Source organism: Notechis scutatus, chromosome 6 (genome assembly GCF_049901735.1).
Source record: "Notechis scutatus isolate UNSWTSFEM ecotype Mainland chromosome 6, rNotScu1.2, whole genome shotgun sequence".
Taxonomy (NCBI): domain Eukaryota; kingdom Metazoa; phylum Chordata; class Lepidosauria; order Squamata; family Elapidae; genus Notechis; species Notechis scutatus.
Window position 1 is genome coordinate 25,519,453 of NC_142014.1, and position 22,290 is coordinate 25,541,742.

Below are 22,290 nucleotides of genomic sequence, written 5' to 3' on the forward strand. Positions count from 1 at the left end.
TTAAGTTTCTGGGTGTTACCCTAAAAGAGGACCTGACCTGGGGTGCTCACATTTTACCACCTGAGACTTCTCAGAAAACAACAACTGAATGGAAAACTGCTGGTGACCTTCTACCGCTGCACCATAGAGAGTATCTTAACTTACTACACCTCTGTATGGTTTGCCAATTGCACAGGGGCAGATAGGACAGCACTCCAGAGGGTTAACGTCATTGCCCAGAGGATCATTGGTTGCCCTCTCCCCTCTTTGGAAGAGCTTTTTTAGCTCCTGCTGCCCTAAGAAAGTTCAAAACATTCTCAAAGATCCATCTCATCCTGGGCACCCCTTTTTTTGAAATATTACCACCTGGCAGACAGTACAGGATAATAAAAACAAGGACAAATAGACTGAAAAACAGCTTCTATCCCAGGGCAGTAGCTCTGTTGAATTCTACTGTATAGTGCAATATGAATGCAATATCAGGGGTTTTCAAGTCAATTGTATAGAATGCGAAGGAGGTGTGTTAGTGTTTTATTTTTATAGTCATAATGTACACTGAAAATGGTATTTAATTTCTTTCTACAATGTCCAATGACAATAAAGTAAAGTAAACTAAACTAAATGTGAACCAGTTGTTAAACTTCCCAATTCTAATCACATGACCATGGAGGATGGTGCAGTGGCCGTAAGGGTGAAAAATAGTCATAAGTCAATTTTTCCAGAGGTGTTGTAACTTTGAACAGTCACTAAGTGAACTTTTGTTAAGTCAAGGACTAACCTGTACATAAATAAAAACTAAGGTCATCAAAGGAGACACAAGTAATGACAGGAAATATTTTATCTTGCATGCAGGAGATTGGTTGTACTTCTAACAGAGAGTTGAAATGGACCTTGTAGGTCATCTAGTCCAGCCCCAGGCCCAAGCAGGAGACCCTACTTAAAGGCTGGCCCCCAACTTCTTCTGCTTGCTTCTGTTGGATGCTGAATCTGGATGTCTTCTAGACAGAGACGCTTCAGATAAATAGGATCTCCTCGACTTTTCCCAGGGAGTAGAGAAAAATCACCATTTTTAATGGAACAGATAGTCTATTCTTTAAGAGCTCAAAATATAGAAGAGAATAGAGAGAAAGTTCTCCCAAAAGTGATGAAAGAACTATGGATGGGTGCTCTAGAGCAGTTGTCACCAACTGGTGGCTGGAGACCACTGGTGATCTGCAGGAAATTTTTGGTGGTCTGCAGAGAAATGTCCCCCCCAAAGCAATTAATCCAGGCTGCACAGGAACACAAGGCTGTGCTGCCCACATGGTCCACCCACCCACTGGCCCTCACCCTTCGGCTGAGCACAAACCTTGAGTAGAGCCACATGAGCTGGAACTGGAAGACCAATGGCAGGGGAGGAAAATCCGCCCTGGGGTGGCTTGCTGACGTTGGTGGGAAAATCGGTCCCACATTCCAGAGCTGCAGTAGTGACAGGACTGGACCTTCAGTCATCCCAGAGTAGCTCCTCCAGTCCATGGCAGGCCGGTGCACCTGGGATGCTGCTCCGGGATGACCAAAGGGCCAATCCTGTGACTATTGCAGCTTTGGAATATGGGACCGACTTTCCCACCAATGCCAGCAAGCCACCGTCAGTCCAAATTCTTGTTAGTGGTCTGCGAGATTTAAAATCATGAGTTTGGTGGTCCCTGAGGTCCAAAAGGTTGGCGACCCCCTGCTCTAGAGATCCAACAACAAGAGATAGATGTTGTGGTAGATGAAATGCTTAAGATTAAATAAGCGTGATGTAAGGAGATGCCTATTTAACTTATATGCAGAGCACATCATGAGAAAGGCAGGGTTAGACGAATCACAAGTTGGAATTAAGATTGACAGGAGAAATATCGACAACCTCAAATATGCAGATGAGGCCACTCTAATGGCAGAAAGTGAAGAGCAACTAAAGAGCCTCTTGATGCGGGTGAAGGAGGAGAGTTCAAAAGTTGGCTTGAAACTCAACAGTAAGAAAACTAAGATCAGGGCATCCGGCCCTCTCCATTCCTGGCAAATAGATGGGGAAGAAATGGACGTAGTGACAGATTTTATTTTCCTGGGCTCCAAGATCACTGCAGGTGGGGATTGCAGCCAAGAAATTAAAAGACGCTTGCTCCTGGTGAGGAAAGCTATGGCAAATCTAGACAGCATACTCAAAAGCAGAGACATCATCACCCTGCCAACAAAAGTGCGCAGAGTGGTTTTCCCAGTTGCAATTTGTGGCTGTGAAAGTTGGACCACAAGGAAGGCTGAGTGCCAAAGAATGGAGGCCTTTAAACTCTGGTGCTGGAGGAGACTCATGCGAGTCCCTTGGACTGCAAGGCCATCCAACCGGTCAGTCCTAGAGGAGATCAGCCCTGACTGCTCTTGGTAAGGCCAGATCCTGAAGCTAAAACCCAAAATGGCCACCTCATGAGAAGGAAGGACTCCCTGGAGAAGAGCCTAATGCTGGGAACGATTGAGGGCAATAGAAGAAGAAGGAGACGGCAGAGAATGAGGTGGTTGGATGGAGTCACTGAAGCAGTCGGCGTGAGCTTAAATGGACTCCAAAAGATGGTGGATGACAGGAAGGTCTGGAGGAACGTTGTCTATGGGTCACGATGGGTTGGACACGACTTTGCAACTAACAACAACAAGGAGATACAAGATCCCAAGGGAGAAACATGAAAGATTTACCACAAAGTCAGTAAGAGTTGAAATTCTAAAAAGGACAAGAGATGATGGATAGAGATAGAATACTTGTTAATATGGTGGGTATTTTATTGAGTGTTAGAAAAAAGAGGTAGAAAGTAGATATTGGGAAAATAGTATTATGTATACTGATATAGAATGGAATATATAACTACAATGTATACACAAATGATAGAAGTTGAAAGGTTAGGATTATGTATCTTTAAATAGTATTATTATCATTAGCATTGTGTATAAAATATATTGACCCAAACAATACGCTATATTTTGCTACAATTATTTTCAAGCCTCTGGAATATGGAATTGTTTAGAAAGTGCCTTTTTATTTCATTAGAAACCGGCGGTTTGTGAGGATTGTTCATTTTCCTAACTCGCTTTGCCAGCGATGACTCTAAAATAGAAAAGGAATAGATGCGCTGGAACATATGGTCCTCCTCCAATTATTCTGTGGTTATGTCCTGGTTGCTCAACCCCTGAAAATGGAACCTCTTTGGATGCAAAAATTGGCCCTCCAGCATCCCACCATTATCCCCCCTCCAAAAAAAAGACCCCTTTATTCTTGTCTAGCACCCATTGGATAGCTTGTCTCTGCCCTCTCTTTGCTGATGAAGTCTGGACTTAACAGTTTTTTGTTCTTTCGCCACTCGGACATATTTCTGGTTACCACCACTATTATTTCTGCCCTGGTCCTGACATTTTGGAGTATTTTTGTCCTAAGGGCAGAGACAGAAAGAGGTCACTTCAAAAAAAGAAAAGAAAAAGGCAGAGCTGTTTGGCACTAATAGGATGACACATAGTTCCCCAAGTAAAGTGAAGGGTCAAAGCTGAAGTTGGAAGATTATTGAAACTTGGGCACGGAGTAACAATTTGCCTGGAAGAATTTTGAATCTGTGTGATGAATGGCTCCTAGGTTTCCTTCGAAAAACGTCCCGGAAGAGGAGAAATGCCAGAGGAAAGAAAAGAGGGGAAATAAATAGGAAGAGTTGTGATGAAAATAGTTTTCTGGAACTGAGCACGGGTGAGCTGTTGGGGGTTCACAGCGGTTCGGGAGAGCCCCGAGCTAGGATTTCTGTGCAGTTTGGAGAACCCCCAAATCCCACTCCTGGCTGGCCCCGCCCATCCCTCCCTGCCCCTCCCAGGAGTCCCTACATGGCCAATTTTGGATGCAAGTAAGTGCAGGGCATGTGCAGAGGCTCAGGGAGGGCAAAAAATGGGTTTCCTGGAAGTTCAGGAAGGCTGAAATGGGCCCGTTTCCGGCTTCCAGAGAGCCTCCAGAGGCCGTTTCGCCCTCCCAGAGTCTCGAGTAAAGTCGCCCAGCTGGCTTTCATACCTAAGGCGGGACTAGAACTCACCATCTCCTGGTGATTGGCCCAAAGTCACCCAGCCGGCTTTCATGCCTAGAGGCGGGACTAGAACTCACCATCTCCTGGTGATTGGCCCAAAGTCACCCAGCCAGCTTTCATGCTTAGAGGCGGGACTAGAACTCACCATCTCCTGGTGATTGGCCCAAAGTCACCCAGCCAGCTTTCATGCCTAAAGGCGGGACTAGAACTCACCATCTCTTGATGATTGGCCCAAAGTCACCCAGCCAGCTTTCATGCTTAGAGGCGGGACTAGAACTCACCATCTCCTGGTGATTGGCCCAAAGTCACCCAGCCGGTGCCTAGAGGCGGGACTAGAACTCATCATCTCCTGGTGATTGGCCCAAAGTCACCCAGCCGGCTTTCATGCCTAAAGGCAGGACTAGAACTCACCATCTCTTGGTGATTGGCCCAAAGTCACCCAACCAACGTTCATATCTAAGATGGAACTAGAATTCCCAGTCTCCTGGTTTGTAGCATGGTGTCTTCACCCACTAAACCAAACTGGCTCTCTGTTTGTGTGGCTTTATGCTTAAAACTGAGAAATGTGCTGTCATACTTCTAACTATATTTGATGTTCCGGTTGAACTGGATCTGACATTCCCTCAGCAAAAGCCAAACATTTCTATCATTCCTCCCCCCCCCAAAAAAATCCAGCAAACAGGTGTTCTCTCTTGTAAAAATTATCTACAGAATCCGTGACTTTAGAAGTCTGGAATCCGGCGAGAAATTTGAAATGTCTGCTCCTTCAGTCCATCATCTGGGCTCTCTTTCGACTTGGGGAGAATTTAAGTGGGAAGAAAGCTTTTATTTAATGTGTAGCTGTGCCAGCTAAAAACCTCAACGGCAACTCCAATTCTTTGCTGCCAAAATCATTATTTTTACTGAGAAACTTGTTGACGAATTCGCCTCTCCGTTATTTTTTAGTCCTGGCCTTGCTTGCCTTTTGGAATAAAATCCCCACAAACATTAATGTGGTGGCCTTTGGCCCCTCCCACCCCTATGGGAGGGGCCATTCACCATCCACCTGTGGCCTTTACTCCCGAGTCGACCCTTGTTCCTTAACTGTTCCCTTCTCCTGGCAGCTCTGTGCATGCACGCATTGGGAACAGGCTCCAGCTATTCTTCTGCCCCACTGATCACCAACTCCAAAGGCAGCTGATAACTGTCAGACAGCCCTGGCCCCATCTCTGCCTCCGATGCACAGCCCTCATCAGAGCCTTCCCCAGACTCCAGGACTGGCCCATGTTCCTCCCCAACCTCCTGGCTGGCCGCCGGTGGGCCACAACATTTTCCTTGTAAGATGGAGAGGTGTGTGTGTGTGTGTTTCCCTGCCTCCATTGTGAGCGTAAAACGAGTTTCTTTTTTAATGCTTTGCTCTCTTACCTTGCAGGAGGTGGCTGGGAGTCTTTGGTCTCTTCTCTGACCCTTAAGAGTCTGCCTTTTTTGCATCTGATTGGGAGACTTTTGTCTCCTTCGCCTCCAGCTAACTCTGCAGCATTGAAGGGTCAGTGGGGAATTCCTGAAAGCAGGAGAGGAGGAAGAGGAGGAGGAGGAGATGAAGAACAGAGCCTGGAGCAGCAGAGTCTGAATTCCTAAAAGGAAGGGAAATAAAGAAAGGCCACTGAGAATTTGGATGGACTCCTCCCTCACCCCAAAACTTTAAAGCGACTTCATTTCCCTTTCAACTCCCTCGCTTGGGTGTTGCCATAGAGAAAGGCTAAATGCAAATTCTCCATTGGGTCAACATGCCCGTCCATCAAAAAGAAAGAGGACACCCACAGCACCCACAGAGGCGCTATGCTCACGGTAAGCCCTGAAGAGCCTCACTTGAGAGGATACACCTGCTATTTTGCCCTTTGCTTTCTTCTCCAGGAGCTTCGGCTCTGCCCTGCTCTCCCTCGACCTTCACCCAAAAAATAAATCATTGAGGCCACCTGGTAGGCTGAAATATACGAGTTTGTGTTCAAAGAACTGGTGGCGGTTTGGCCTTTTTCTGACTCCATCCAACCCCATAGAACCACCCTCTGGCAAGGACCACAAACAGAAGCCCAGTCAGTCTGTCTGTCTTATCTATATCTATCTATCCATCTACTGGTAGCATCTATCTATCTATCTATCTATCTATCTATCTATCTATCTATCTATCTATCTATCATCCATCCATCTTTTCCAAGAAGACTTTGGGTTTTTTTTTTTTGAAGACGTTTCACTCCTCATCCAAGAAGCTTCTTCAGTTCTCATCCAAGAAGCTTTTTCAGAGCTGAAGAAGCTTCTTGGATGAGAAGTGAAATGTCTTCACAGAAAATCCAGAAAGCCCAATTGCCTCTTGGAAAAAAAAATCACCTTTGGGTCAAAGACATCTACAACTTTCTTAAGTGTCCCTGTGGGATCAACCACCCTCAGTCAAAATCGGAGGCAGAAGGGTAAATGGGACTTCTTTTAAGAGTAGGTCCTGAGGACACATAAGAGCCAACAAATTATGTAACAGACTTTCTTACAGCACCACAATTCCTTCACTTCAAACGCAGAGGTGGTATTCATCAGGTTCTGACCAGTTCTGTAGAACCGGTAGCGGACATTTTGAGTAGTTCGGAGAACCGGCAACTACCACCTCTGACTGGCCCCGGCCCCATCTAGTCTCTGCCTCCCATTGAGTCCCAGCTGATTGGCTGGGTCTTCTTTGGTTGCCCTGCACAGGAGAACGGACCTGGAAAGCCGGTTAGTGGGTGGGGAGGGAATGGGGATTTTGCAGTATATCCTTCCCCTGCCACGCCCACCAGCCATGCCCCAACCACCAAGCCACACCCACAGAATTGGTAGTAAAAAAAAATTGAATCCCACCACTGTTCAAACGGTAACATCATCAAGTTAGAACAAAGGCAAGATTTCCTTTGCTATTTTCCACTTGGAAAGGGATGCAAAACAGCTATCAAAAGTCTTGTAAAATATGATTTGCTATTAACCCTGGATTATGTAACTGCTTCCTTTTTTTTCTTTCTTTTTTTTAATATGGAATTCCATAGCATGCGTTCCAGGTAGCAGGAATAAATCCAGATGTTTGCTTTCTCCAAACTTAGCGTGGGGAAGAGATGGGGCAGAATGCTGTCCTTAAAATGTCTCAGACACACAGAGGAAAACACAGCACCACACCTGCTGAATCCAGAATATGGATAATGTCTTTTCACAATGTACCTGAGAACATAGAAAGAGCATCCTAAAAGGTGTACGGAGGTACAACTTTTTGTTTAGTGACCAATCAAAATTACAACAGCACTGAAAAAAGTGACTTATGACCTGTTTTTCTCACTTGCAACAATTCCAACATCCTTGTCAGAGGTGGGTATTCAAAAGGTTCTGACCGGTTCTGGAGAACTGGTAGTGGAAATTTTGAGTAGTTTGGAGAACTGGCAAATCCCACCTCTGACTGGCCACGTTCCCATCTATTCCCTGCCTCCCATTGAATCCCAGCTGATTGGCTGGGTCTTCTTTGGTTGCCCCGCACAGGAGAACGGAGCTGGAAAGCAGGTTAGTGGGGTGGGGAGGGAATGGGGATTTTGCAGTATCCTTCGCATGCTACGCCCATCAAGCCACGCCCAAAGAACCGATAGTAAAAAGTTTTGAATGCCACCACTGATCTCCGGGGTCACATAATCAAAATTTGGATGTTTGGCAACTGATGGTTACATTGTCCCGGGCTCATGGGATTCCCTTTTTAGTGACGCCTGAGAAGTGAAGTCACGGGGGAAACCAGATTAACTTTAACAACCGTGTTACATTGAACAACCGAAGTGATTCACTTAACAAATGTGGCAAGAAAGGTCGTAAAATGGAAGGAAATTCACTTCGCAACTGTCAAAAAATGCCCCAGAGGTGCTTTTTCAAGAGGCAACTGGACTTTCTGGTTTATCTTCTGAAGGTTTATCTTCTCATCCAAGTGAAGCTTCTTCAGCTCTCATGAAGCTTCTTGGATGAAGCTGAAGAAGCCTCTTGGAGGAGAAGTGAAACGTCTTCAAAAGAAAAACCAGAAAGTCCAGTTGCCTCCTGGAAAAAGCACCTTTGGGACAACCATGATTTGGATGACTGAGAATCTCTACAGACTTTTAGCTATACAATTTGGGATGAACACCCTTGGAATGGTGTGGGAGTAGGAATGGATTTCCAGAGGAAAAAATGCAGACTACAGGAATCATTTGCACTACTCAGGCGACCCTGAAGACACACAGATTAACCTCCAAGTGGCCTCAATGACCCTCTAAAAGGATGCAAATGACCAGTTGTCTGCAAGAACCTTATTCCCGAAGGTGCGGTCTGTAATGGCCGCCACAAAGAAGCTGGCAGCCGGGTAAGAATGCGCAGGAGGAAGTGGAGAAAGTGCTTGAGAGGAGAAAGTTTTTCTTGGCTCCTAGGACTCTAAGACATATTTAATAAAATTCCTGAAAAGTATGACTTTCTGAATAATACCTGCCAGAAGAGGAAAAAAGCGGCTGTTTGAAGGTGCTGAAAGGATAGCTTTCCCTCTTTTCCTACGGAATAAATAACTGGATATTAAGAAACCTATTTTTTAAGGTGAAAATTGGTTTTAAGCGATGAGTGGGAAGAGAGAGGATTAAAAAGAAAATATTTGTATGCTAAGACTTTGTTGGAGCAGATGCCTTAAGGATTTGAAGACTAGAATATATTGTAATAAGATTTTAAACAGATTTGGACTTTCTTTCTCTTTGATTGATATTACCCCAGAAGGAGAAAGTGAGAACTCTGCCTTGGTTTGGACTGACTGATAACTTTGGGACTGTTTTATTTTTTTTATTTTCTTTTGAATATTCTGGTTGTTGTAAGAAGAAAGAAGGGGAAAAGAAAAGAAAAGATTTATAATGGCTCTTTCTGTTGAGGAACTAAGAAAAGAATATGAACAAGCAAAAAAAAATGGTAAAGATGGTGTGGAAGAAGCTTTCCTTTTTTTTAGAAATGGCGCTTACTAATTATCAACAAACATTACAACAGATGAAGACAGCAGAGGAACAAGAAAAAAAAGGAAGGAGCCATTTTTAATGAATCTCAGAATTTGATCAAGAAAGAAGGAAGAGAGAAAGAAAAGAAAAGAAGAGAAAGAAGAAAACTAAAGGACTTAAGGACTTAAGATCTAAAAAAACATTTAAGAAAGGGAAAAATAAGGTGCAAAACCAATATGATGATAGTAAACAAAAGGGAAAAGGAATACGACAGAGAAGGGAAGCCGGTAAGGCAGAGGCTAGAAGAAGGGGGGGTAGAAAGGTTTGTTGGGAGAAGAAAGAAAGGGAAAAGGTGGAGAAAAGCTACAATGTTTTGAAATTAAATGGAAAAAAGGAATTTTTATGGATAATGGATAAAGTATAATTTTTTTAAAAAAAAAGATTTTGCAAGGTACATAAGATGAGATGGTAGTATTGTAATGGTTTAAGAGTTGATAAGAGATTAAAATGTTAAAATGTTTAAAAATGATTGGCTTTAAAATTTAATAATAGGGGAGGTTTAGAATACTGTTTTAATTAGAGAGTTTAATAAGATTATGGTATTGATGTTATTATAAAATTTTTATTATAGTATCTTTTTTTAATATTTGGATTTATTGTCTAATTATGTACTTAATTATGTTGGATGTATTAGTTAGATAGAATGTACCAAGCAAAATCGGATTGGGTATTAGATATTATTTTAAAGATTAATTTGATTAACTTAAGTGGGAGATAGAAAGGCATCATACTCTGATTAATGATTTCAGGAGAAACTTATTTTCTTCTTTTTTATAAGGAATGAGACAAAGGATGATAAAAATGGACAAAAGATACAAAGATAATGATTCAAACTAAGATGATTAATTAAGATAGAATTAAGAAGTGTGAAATATGTGGAGAAGTTAATATAGAAGGCTTAGAATGGTAAATAAAATAAGTAATGATATGTAAGATGAGCATGAATATAATTGAAGTCCATGAAAAGAGAGACACCTGGGTCCAAGTTACTTTCCAAAAAGATCTTTTTTAAGTTTTGTGTGTTGTGTGTATATGTCTTTTTGGGGGGGAGAATTAGTAAAAACTTGTAGAAATATAGAATGAGAATAATGGTAACTAAGTCAGAAAGAAACAGATGAAATAATAATAATAATATTGAATAAGAGTAAAGAGAAGTAAAGGGAAATTGAATAAGAGGTTTTGGTATGTTATATGGAAATGGTTTAAAACAGAATCATAATTTATCTGACTTGTTAAATTTACAATGAAAAAAGGTTTAAACATGTAATGAATAATGATAATTTGTGTGTTTTAAAAATTAATAAAACTTGTTTAAAAAAAAAAAAAATTTTGGATGTTTGGCAACTGATGGTTACATTGTCCCGGGCTCATGGGATTCCCTTTTGTGAACGTCTGAGAAGTGAAGTCAATGGGGAAACCAGATTAACTTTAACAACCGTGTTACTAATTGAACAACCGAAGTGATTCACTTAACAAATGTGGCAAGAAAGGTCGTAAAATGGAAGGAAATTCACTTCGCAACTGTCAAAATGCCCCAGAGGTGCTTTTTCAAGAGGCAACTGGACTTTCTGGTTTATCTTCTGAAGGTTTATCTTCTCATCCAAGAAGCTTCTTCAGCTCTCATGAAGCTTCTTGGATGAGAACTGAAGAAGCCTCTTGGAGGAGAAGCGAAACGTCTTCAAAAGAAAAACCAGAAAGTCCAGTTGCCTCCTGAAAAAAAGCACCTTTGGGACAACCATGACCAGGATGACTGAGAATCTCTACAGACTTTTTAGCTATACAATTTGGGATGGACACCCTTTGAATGGTGTGGGAGTAGGAATGGATTTCTAGAGGAGAAATTGCAGGCTACATGAACCATTTGCACTACTCAGGCGACCCTGAAGACACAGATTAACCTCCAAGTGGCCTCAATGACCCTCTAAAAGGATGCAAATGACCAGTTGTCTGCAAGGAATATAAATCCTTCCATTCCCCTCCATCCTGAAGAAGCTTCTTGGATGAGAAGCAAAATGTCTTCAAAGAAAACCAGAAAGTCCAGTTGCCTCCTGAATAAGGTGACCAACTTTTTTACAATGAGAAGGAGGACACAAATAAATTGAAGAAGAAAAAAACAAAGCCACTTGCGCGCTGCGCACTCTCTCAAAACAATTCTCCTGTATGGAGCACCTGCATCTCATAATCGCGTCTCGCCTCACTGTACCGAGCCTTGACAAATCACCATGTCAAATGCAAATACGTCACATCACACACAACAGATCGGATCAGCAGCGATCAAATATGGAGATTTACAGATTAGTCTTCAAATATCAAAAAGGAGAACGTGTAGGAGGACACTTTTCTAGAGAGGACAGAACTTATAATAGAAGGAGGATGGTTGGTCACCTTACTCCTGAAAAAAAGCACATTTGGGACAACCCTGACTTGGATGACTGAGAATCTCCATAGACATTTAACTATCAAAATGGAAATTTCGGGCTCAGTTTTGCTCATAACTCGAGTCCTACCTGTATAATCACCATTCCCAAATATCTTTGACTTAGCTATCCATAAAAGGGTGACATATTTATCCATAATTAGAATGTTATTTAAACAATATAATGCTATTTGTAAAGGACATAAACTTTGGGATTCACCAATGTTTGGATTCACCAAAGTTTCTGGCAGGAACAAAATTTGCTTTCCACTCTCAGTCTCATCCCTCTGTGAATCTGTCCCAAATTCCTTTAGCTCCATCAATTCCTTCCTCTTCTAGGATGACCTGGGAATGATTACAACTTGCATCCTGCCACGACCCAACAATTAGTCCCTAATTTCCTTACAGGAATTAAAACTGTTCATCCAACCATTCGAAGATCTAATTAATAACTGCTGTGAGTCTTTACTGATTATAGCATCATCAACTTCTTAATCTGGTCAATAAATACATGTTCATATAGAAGAGCCTTGGGCACTCGCCCTAAGAGAACCAGTTTGATCTAGTGGTTATGGCATAAGACTCTGAGTTCTAACCCTGGCTTAGGCACAATGTTAGCTGGAGACTTTGGCCCAGCCTCCTACTCTCAGCTTTAAGAAGGATGCACATAGAACAAAGGATTGTTTCAAAAATTAGGACGAGAGAAATATATTGAAAAATGTATACGGATAGAAAAAGACAGTTGCAAGAGTCAAAAAGAGAGAAGAAGGGATGCGGCATGAAAATTCAGTCATTCTAGTGGGAATATTTTAAAAAAAGTAGTTTGGAAATGTGAAAAGAAAGCTAAATAAGGAACTCCCAGCAGAAGAAATGGTATTAAAAATAAAAGCAAGAAACTCATTTAGGAAGAAACAGATGGAAAAGGAATGCTAGCGTGAATATTTGAGAGATTTATGCAATAGTGGGATATGTCAAGAGTGGGACTGAGATGACCTCTACAAGGCTTGGTATTCAAAGAAGTCCTTAACGATGTGAGAACGCTGCAAAACTGTAATTCTACAGATAGGAACGAAGTAGCTGAAGAAAGACTCAGAGTTGAGCATGATTGCTTCAGGATTGGCTACGCGAATTGTTCGGTTTGTGGGAAAGTGCCTGAGAACTGGAATGACACAATGTTTGCCTTGGGAATTGTAAGCTGTCTGGACTTCAACTCCCAGAATTCCTCAGCCAGCTAGCCCTAGTTTGGCTGAGGAATTTTGGGAGTTGTAGTTCCAGACTGTTGAAAGCTGCTAAGGTGGACAAATTAACTGGAATAACACCCTCCTGTTTTCCTACAAAGAATAAGAATGGATACAACGACTACAAGGGGAGTAATTAATTAATTTGTTCAGTGTGTCCGGGCAGCTGCAGGGCACAATTTATTTATTTATTTGATTGAAACAAAAATCCACCGAAGAGATGGCCAGGGGGGATACTTGGGAAAGGCGAGGCAACCTTAAGTCCGGAAAAGTAATTTGCAAATGACTTTAGCTCCTCAGGTCATCATTGAGAACTGTAGGATGGTGGAAGAGTTAATTGATCGTACATTATTGTTGATGATGAGAAAGTCTTCTATAAAAGGGTTAGGCTTGAATGATGGAATGTATTGCATGAATGCGGAATTAAGAATTGGTTGCTGAACGTGATATACGATGGGAGTAAAGCATCCTCAAGAATAGATGAAATACTAAGTTCCGTACTAAGCAGCTGATATTGCAGGTTTTGTGTGTGTGTGTGTGTGAAAGAGAGAGAGCGAGGGAGGAGGAGAGAGGGAGGGAGGGAGAGAGGGAGAGGGCGGGGGAGAGAGAGAGGGAGGAAGGGGGAGAGAGAGAGGGGGGGAGGGGGGGGAGAGAGAGAGGATGGGAGAGAGAGAGGGAGAGAGGAAGAGAGAGAGATGCTTGTAGTGATATTCAAGGTGAATTGATTGAAAATTTAAAGGTTGTTGAATGAACCTGGCTTCCCCCATTGACCAGGCTGGTTAGAAGGTCGCAAAAGCGTGACCCCAGGGACACTGCACCGTCATAAGTATGAGTCAATTCCTTGTATGTCCAATCACACTTGGCCAATAAAGAATTCTCTCTCTCTCTCTCTCTCTCTCTCTCTCTCTCTCTCCATCCATCATCCATCCATCTATCGTCAAGCATCTGAATTTTGATCACATGACCATGGGGAATGCCACAACGGTCATAAGTGTGAAAAACAGGGCCGTAAGTCACTTTTTTTTCAGTGCCGTGGCAACTGTTTGAACGGTCACTAAATGAACTCTGTTAAGTTCAGGGCTACCTGTGATGGCACAGCCAGGGGCAATGTGATGGTGATGGGACTTTGAAATTCCCCAGCCTTTCCTTTGAATCTGCAGATGTGTCCAGGGGTGGGCTTCAAAAATTTTAGCAACGGGTTCTCTGCCCGGTTGCTGGGTGGGTGTGGCCATGATGGGCGTGGGCTAGTTGGCCTCCTGCACCACCATGGGGGTGGGGCATTTTTGCCCTTCCCGGGCTCTGGAGGCTTTCCTCGAACCTCCAGGAGGGCGAAAACAGCTTCCCCGGGCTCCGGAGGCTCTCTGGGAGGAGCCGGAAACAGGCCCATTTCCGGCCTTCCCGAACTTCCGTGAGGCCTGTTTTTTGGCCTCTTCAAGCCTCCTCGTGTGCCCTGCACTTATCTGGCCACGTAGGGACTCCTTGGAGGGGAAGGGCAGGGTGGGCGGAGCCAACTAAGAGTGGGATTTGGGGGTTCTCTGAACTGCACAGAATCTTCGCTAGGGGTTCTCCCAAACCCCTGCAAACCCTCAGCAGCCCATCCCTGGATGTGGCCCCTTGATTTAAGGCAGGGGTCTCCAACCTTTTGGACCTCAGGGACCACCAAACTCACAATTTTAAATCCCACAGACCAGAGACCCTGGGAAAGTCGCCAAAAAAGTCTGCAGGAAAATTCCCCACCCTGTTTTCCTACCGATCGATCATTCTTTATTTGGGATCGCAGGATACCATCTCCAGCTCCGTTCTCAGAGGGAGGGAGGGAGGGAGAGAGAGAGACTTTGGGCTCCATGCAAGGAAAGCAGCAGAAGCTGCAGAAGTCTTTCTTTCTCTCCCCCAAACTCCGCCAGAAATGAGTCTTTGTGAGACTTGTCATGCCGGCACAGCCTCTTGGAGCAGGATGCCTTGCAGGGTCCCAAAGACTCATTCCTGGTGGAGTTCGGGGGAGAGAAAGAAAGACTTTTGCTGCTTTCCTTGTGTGTAGTCAAAAGCAGAAGAAAGAAATGGAAAGAAGCAGACCAGTGGCCAGGCCAGGTGTGTGGGGCGAGTGGGGCAAGTCCCCCCCCTGCCCTTTCCCCCCTCCCCTCACTACCTTGTGTTGTCCACAATGCAAGCGACTCAAGCCTTGTGTTCCCGTGGGCCATGTGGGCGGCGCAGCCTTGTGTTCCCGCGCAGCCTGGATTAATTGCTTTGGGGGTGACATTTCTCTGCGGGCCACCAAAATTTTCTCGTGGACCACCAGTGGTCCCCGGCCCACTGGTTGGCAACCACTGATTTAAGGGCAAAATTGCATCTCCTGACTTGTGTGTGGACCCTTTGCAAGGGGTGATACAGGACTTGTCTTGAGCTGCAGTGAAATGCAACTTTTTACACAACTGGGAGAACACAAAAGGGTTTTGTCCTTCAAGCAGAAAACGTATTGGGCTGAATTCTAAGGGCTCGTTAAAATAAACCATATGCTGTCCTAGATTTTTTAAAATTAGTTTCTGATTCTCATTTGTGTAAGACAGATACCTCACAGATTTTCCAAAAGTAATTTTTCTTGGGGGAGGTTGCACAATAAGACATCACGGGGAAAGGCTATATGTGCCTTAGCAGCTTAGTCGCAAGGGTTAAAAAACGGTCATAAGCCACTTTTTTCACTGCCTTTGTAACTTTGGTCACTAAATGAATGGTTGCAAGCCGAGGATTACCTGTACTTTATTCCTGTTTCACTTTTGCTGTTTTTAAGTTGACTTTTTATTTTTAATCTGTGTTTCATTGTAATCTTCAACGGCGTCTGGGGAAACTTCTATTTTAATGGGAATAACTTATCAATTTCTTATTTTAGCTGCCCTCTTTAGCATCTTCTCAGGGCCTCCGGGCTGTCCAAATTTAGCTCTCAGATAGGGAAGTTGCATGACTGAATGCTCTCGTCACATCCAACGGCCACATTTCTCTTCACAGAAACTGCTGTGCCAAGAAAGCTACACTAGGAGTGGACTCTCTGGCCTTCTATAAATAAATTTAAAAAAAGAAAAAAAAAAAAAACCAAGGTTGTGGTAAAAAGTTATTAGACTATATATCCTACTTTCACATGGTTTAAATTCCGAAAGTGACATGCCTCAACGGGAACATAACTTTTGCATGAGTGTTTCTCAAAACAATTACGATCACCATTAATTCCCAGGTAGTAGCTCTTTCATGTGGACCGTTTATGAAGTGGAAGAGTCCAAAATGTTATCCCTTGCATACAAATCTAGCACATTGAAGGAATTGGAAATGGGACTGCGGTTTCTCGTTGAGGCAACTAGTCGACATTTATGCTCAAGCCCAATAAAACATGTAGGAACCAAATTACTGTCCCGCCACATTGCCATCTTGGTACATCTTCTCAAAGAGCTCCAGGAGTCCTTCTCACCTCCCAGAACTGCAAAATGCAGCTGGAATAGAGCAGAAACTTTTCATTACACACACACACACACACACACACACACACACAAAAGTGGAATAACTGAAAAGCTAAGAGGACATCCTCATGACTTGGGCTATTTCCATCCTAAAGCTTGCCAATATTCCCACATATGTAGACTGTTATTTTATTTTATTGCCGTAATGGGAGAAGATGCTTAAAACTAATTCTGTTGAAATCCTCTTTAGTTTGACCTGTTTGGGAAATGGTAGGGGTGAATTAAAAAGGAAGGAAACTACTATAAAATCTCTGGCCTGTAGTAAGACTCGGTTACTTTGCCTCGAAGAGGCTACTGAATTTATGCTACTGAAATCTTCTCATATGGTGAGAAAAGAGCGCAGAGAAGAGCAACAGAAAAGATTAGGGGGTTGGAGGCTCAAACATACGAAGAATGTTTGCAGGAATTGGGCATGTCTAGCAGTGGTGGGATTCAAAAAAAAATTACTATCAGTTTTGTAGGCGTCGCTTGGTGGGCGTGGTGTGGCTTGGTGGGCGTGGCAGGGAAAGAATATTGTAAAATCCCCATTCCCTCCCTACCCCACTAACCTGCTTTCCAGCTCCGTTCTCCTCTGCAGGGAAACCAGCCAATCAGCTGGGACTCGAGAGGCAGAGAATAGATGGGAGCAGGGCCAGTCAGAGGTGGTATTTGCCGGTTCTCCAAACTACTCAAAATGTCCACTACCGGTCCTCCAGAACTGGTCAGAACTGGCTGAATACCACCTCTGGTGCCTAGTCTAGTGAAAGGAAGCTGTTGGGAGTGACATGATAGCAGTCTTCCAATATTTGAAGGGCTCCTACAAAGACGAGTGGGGTCAAACTATTTTCCAAAGCACCAGAAGGCAAGACAAGGAGGAATGAATGGAAATTAACCAAGGAGAGAAGCAACCTAGAACTAAGGAGAAGCTTATCACCCAAGAAGCTTCTTCAGCTCTGACCGAAGGGACGGAAAGCTGAAGAAACTTCCCTGGATGAGAAGCGAAACGTCTTCAAAGAAAAACCAGAAAGTCCAGTTGCCTCTTGAAAAAGCACCTTTGGGACAACCGTGACCTGAATGACTAAGTATCTCCATAGATATCAACCACTGGAGGTTTTTAAGAACAGACAGGACAGTCATTTGTCAGAACTGGTATAAATGCTCAAGCAGGGGTTGGACTAGAAGACCTCTGAGGTCCCTTCCAACTCTGTTATTCTATGTTCGGTGTTGTAGATTGGTTTCGAATGACAGATTATCTGAGTATGTGGACAAGATTACTGGTGGTACGAGATCAGCTGAGGAGATCTCTCTGAGCAGAGGCAGAGGGGTGACTGCCTCTTCAGAGCAAGGAATTGTGCCCTCCAATCTCAAAATGGATATTGTGAAACCAATACTGGATCCCTCATGAAAGAAGTCTTGTGTCATGCCCCTGTTGGAGTCTGAATCCGAGGAGGAAGACGAACAGCTGACAGGGAGTGGGAGTGTAGCTGTGGCTGTGGAGGAAACTGGGGAAGGGCAAAGTCCGACTGGGCAAAGCAGGGGAGAGGTGGAACAAGGGAGAGGGGGGTTCACAGGAAGACCCAGGCCCATCCCCTCTTCATCCTAGGGCACGCAGGGAGAAACGGAAGAGAGAGCAACATGGGTTGCATGGCTTACGGGGGCGGAAAGGGCCCTGATTCTCTTTCATTAGGCACACCTGGGAATGAGAGTTTAAAAGAGATGCAAGCTGAGTGTGGCGTCTGTTGGGAACAAACGTGAGTTTATCTTGTGTTGACTTTGGTTATCTGCGTTCCTGGCATCCTCCCAACCGTGTTGAGTTATTGCCGTACCTCCACGTCTGGAATTCCTTCTCCTGCCCTGTCAGACTAATTGCCTCATCTTGCCTTGATTGGACTTATAGTTACAGTTTTTGTTGACCACGTTTTGGACTTGATTCTCTGCAGACAAAGGCTGTTCCTGGGAGAGTTTTTCTCCAGCCCAGAAGGTAACCAGGACATTGGGGGCAAAGTTGGAGCTAATAAAGGGACTCCTACTGATTATCTGACTGTGTTGCCTTTGTGCCACGCCCCTTTGGGTCATCACATCTTGGTTGATCCCAGGTACAAGTAATCCAGCCTCAGTTAAGTTAGTAACAAGATTGTTAAGTGAACCGTGCTTCCCATTAATATTGCTTGTCAAAAGGTTGCAAGAGGTTATCCCATGACCCGAGGACAGTGCAACCATCATAAATTTGAGCCAGTTACCAAGTGGCCAAATTCTGATCATGTATCCATGTGGATGCTGCAACCGTCATAACTATGAAAAACAGTCATAAATCATTTTTTTCAGTGCCGTTTTTAACTTTGTTCACTAAACGAATGGTTATCTGCTGAGGGACCCCTGTACGTTCATGTAAAATTTCCTTATTTAAATTTAAACAAACTACGAGTAGTCCTTGACTTACAACCCTTCATTCAGTGGACCGTTCAAAGTTACAATGGCACTGAAAAAAGGGACTTACGACCTGTTTTCACACTTACGACCGTGGCAGTCCTGTGAGCACCGAAATTCAAATGCTTGGGAACGGGCTCATACTTATGATGATTGTCATGTCCCGGGGGGGCCACATGATCCCCTTTTGTGACCTTTGAACCAACAATGGGGAACCCAGATTCATTTAACAACCATGTTGCTAACTTCATAAATGCAGTGGTTCACTGAACAACGGGGGCAAGAAAAGTGGTAAAACCTGGGCAAACCCCACTTAAGAAATGTTTCACTTAGCAACATAAATTTTGGGCTCAATTGTGGTCGTAACTCGAGGACTACCTCTACTTCCCTCAAGCCTGGCAAAACATCCATCTGTTGCAAATAAATTCAAACCCTGACAAATATTTAACATGCAGAGAGGTTCTTCCAACTTCCAAAACAACAACAACAACAAAAAAAAAACAAAGCAACTTACAAAAATCGGAAGATACAGAGAAACCTTCAGATGCAGAAACAAAACCAGAGGAGCAAACAAATACAGTGTGGAATATTCTTCCTCTCCTGGTCTCTGGAAATACCCAGGTTAAATTGTTAAATTTAATTTCAATTCTTCAGCCTTTAAATATTTTGCTGATGCTTTTTTATGGAGGGCTACGGGTATCATCATTCATAATCCAGATGGACCTTGACAGACTAGAACACTGGGGCAGTGAGTATTGCAGTCTGACTCTGCCCACAACGTGGAGTTCGATCCTGACCAGCTCAAGGTTGACTCAGCCTTACAGGCTACTTCTGCTGACTGCTGGCAATTTGGCAGTTCAATTCTCACGAGGTTCAAGGTTGACTCAGCCTTCCATCCTGATATTCACACCCAGAAAAATTAAAACCTTCCAAGGTTTAATTGCGCAAACAGACCTTATCAGTCTTTAGATATTGGCCCGGCCAAGAGCTTCCAGTCCCAACTGTAAAATGATATACTGGGCAAGGAAACTCTGTGAGGCACAAACTCAGATAAGCAAATCTTCACACTAATAAGCGAACCACTTGTCTCCTGCAAACACCCCTCCCCTTTTGCTCCTCCCCTATGAGAGGAGCCATTCAGCGTCCACTTGTGCCTTTTCTTCCAAGTTGACCGCTGTTCCTTAGTTGGTCCCTTCTCCTGACAGCTCTGTGCATACACGCATCTGGAACAGGCTTCAGCTGTTCTTCCCCACTTATCTCTGACTCCGAAAGCATCTGATAAATGTCGAACGTCCCTAGCTCCATCTCTGCCTCTGACGCAGAGCCCTCATCAGAGCCTTCCCCAGACTCCAGGACTAGCCCAAGTTCCTCCCAACCTCCTCATTGTCCGAGTCTGGCGGGCCACAACAGGAACAAGGAAACAGAGATATCAGGCAAACCAAGGTCAGAAAGATTAGAAGGAGGATATGTAGGTAAAAGTTTATACTTCAAAAGCTACACGGAGAGTGGAGTGCTGGGTAATAGGAAGTCAACACAACAGAAACCTAAGATTATCTCCAGGTACAAATTGTGCTGAAATGTGTCTTTTGTTGGCAATAGATTCCAACAAGCTACAACTAAAACCTTAGCAAATGGAGATCCAGAGCCAGGATGGAGGTTCAAGGCCCCAAAAAGTCTTGTAATCCAGTGAAGTGATCTTCAAACAGAAAGCTGATGGAGACGGGCCTCTGTAGAAGAAGTAATCATAGTAAATATGTAACTTATTACCCACCCAAAGAGCCAACAGTCAACACCCAGATAAGCAAAGCTTAACCTTGAGATTAACATTAGACTAACAATCAAGAAGCAGACAATACCCAATTAAGGAACTACCCAACATAGATAACAATTAAACAGCAAACAATAGCCTAACTAAGAAACCACCAAAAACATTCTCACCAACCACTGGTAAATAAAGTGAGAACAAACCCCACTCTCTACTAGCACTGATGATATTACCTAGTTAGGTAATAAAATGTAAAAAAAAAAAACCAATAACCACCAAGCTCAGAGAGCATCAAGGACCCTACAGGCAAAACACAGGTAGTCTTTGACTTACAACAGTAATAGCAAACCTTTTTGTTGTGGTGTGCCCCCCCTGCGCATGCGTGCACAATACTACCACCCTGCCCCCTTACCTGCACTGCGCATGCGAGTGCCTCCTAGCTGATTTTTTGCCTGTTTGAGGACTTTTTTGGCCTCCCAGAGGCTCAAGAGAAACCTCTGCAGCCTTTGGAGGCCGAAAAACGGGCTCATTTCGTCACTTCCGGTTTCATCACTTCTAGTTCCGGCACTTCCGGTAGGCTCGTTTTTCAGCCTCCCAAGGCTGCAGAGGCTTCCCCCGAGCCTCTGGGAGGCTGAAAAAGGCTGAAAAAGGCCTCAAAAGGGGCAAAAATCCGCTGTAGTAAGTTTGGCTAGGGCTCGCGTGCCATAGGTTCGCCATCATGGACTTACAACATTAGTGACCGTTTGACGTTACAACAGCACTGAAAGAAAGTGAACTAGGACCATTTTTTACATTTTTAACTGTTTCAGCATCCCCATTGTCATATAATCAAAATTCAGAGGCTTGGCAACTGACTCATAGTTATGACCGTTTCAGGGGTCATGTGATCCCCTTTTGCAAACTTCTGGCAAGTAAAATCAACAGGGGAAGCCAGATTCACTTAACCATCTTACTAATTGAACAACTTCAATGGTTCACTTAAGAACTGTGGCAAGAAAGGCCATAAAATAGGGCAAAAATCACTTAACCAATGTCTCACTTAAGCCACAGAAATTTTGGTCGTGAATGTGATCGTAAACCAAGGTCTACCTGTAAACTGCACACTTCATTTGTGGATAAGAGTAAAAAGCTTTGCAATGACTACATCCACGCATAGGCGCTGATCAACGAGATCTCCCACAGATTTGGAGGCATGTTTTGGATCTTGTCTGAGCTTAGAAGACCAGCAAATCCAAGTCATCAAATGTTCGAGGAGATCCAGTTGGATTCAATCCTGTCATGCCCTTGTCTGATTCTGAGGGGGAGATTGAGGAGCTGACAGGGAGTGGGAGTGTGGCTCCAGTGGCTGTGGAAGAAATGGGGGGAACGGCACAATCTGGCTTGGCATTCAGAGGAAGACCCAGGGCCATCCCCTCTTCATCCTAGGGCACGCAGGGAGGAATGGAGAAGGGAGCAACATGGCTTACGGGAGAGAAAAAGGCCCTGATCCCTTTCATTAGTTGCAGCTGGGAGAACAGGATATAAGTGGGGCATTTTAAATAGCTCTTTGCTGGAAGCAAAGCGTGCTTTATCTTGGTCAAGGCTTATCTGGGTTTTGGCATCTTCCCAACTATGGTTGCTGTGTTATCTTGTGGAAGTCTGCAATTTATCAACCTGGCCAGTCGTGTTAATGACTCCAGTGTGGTTTGTGTTGGATTTTTTTTTATTTCTAATTATCTTTACTTTTGGTTTGGACTGCATTTACTCTCTTCATAGACTGTTTTTGGAAGAGTTTGATATCAAGCCAAAGATAATTGGACATTGGAGCCCAAGTTGGAGGCATTAAAGGGAATTTATTCTACTTTTGTGACTGTGTTATTTTTGTGTCATGCCCCGGGTCATCACAAATA

At 43.7% G+C, this 22,290-nt stretch overlaps 1 protein-coding gene across 7 annotated transcripts in view; it reads right to left on the reverse strand.

Annotated features, from left to right (window-relative positions):
- Positions 1–22,290, reverse strand: part of NTF3 (neurotrophin 3) — an 88,577-nt gene that overhangs the window by 17,699 nt on the left and 48,588 nt on the right. For 4 of the 7 annotated variants that reach the window (XM_087967728.1, XM_087967729.1, XM_026679290.2 and 1 more), the window contains exon 2: positions 5,448–5,656. The exons of 2 other annotated variants lie outside the window; for them this stretch is intronic. In XM_087967728.1, coding sequence (XP_087823854.1) covers positions 5,448–5,513 — 66 coding nt within the window. In that variant the 5' untranslated portion in view covers positions 5,514–5,656. Of the gene's footprint in view, positions 1–5,447; positions 5,657–19,150; positions 19,251–22,290 lie in introns of those variants that run through there. One more of the 7 variants, XM_087967730.1, reaches the window with a different exon arrangement.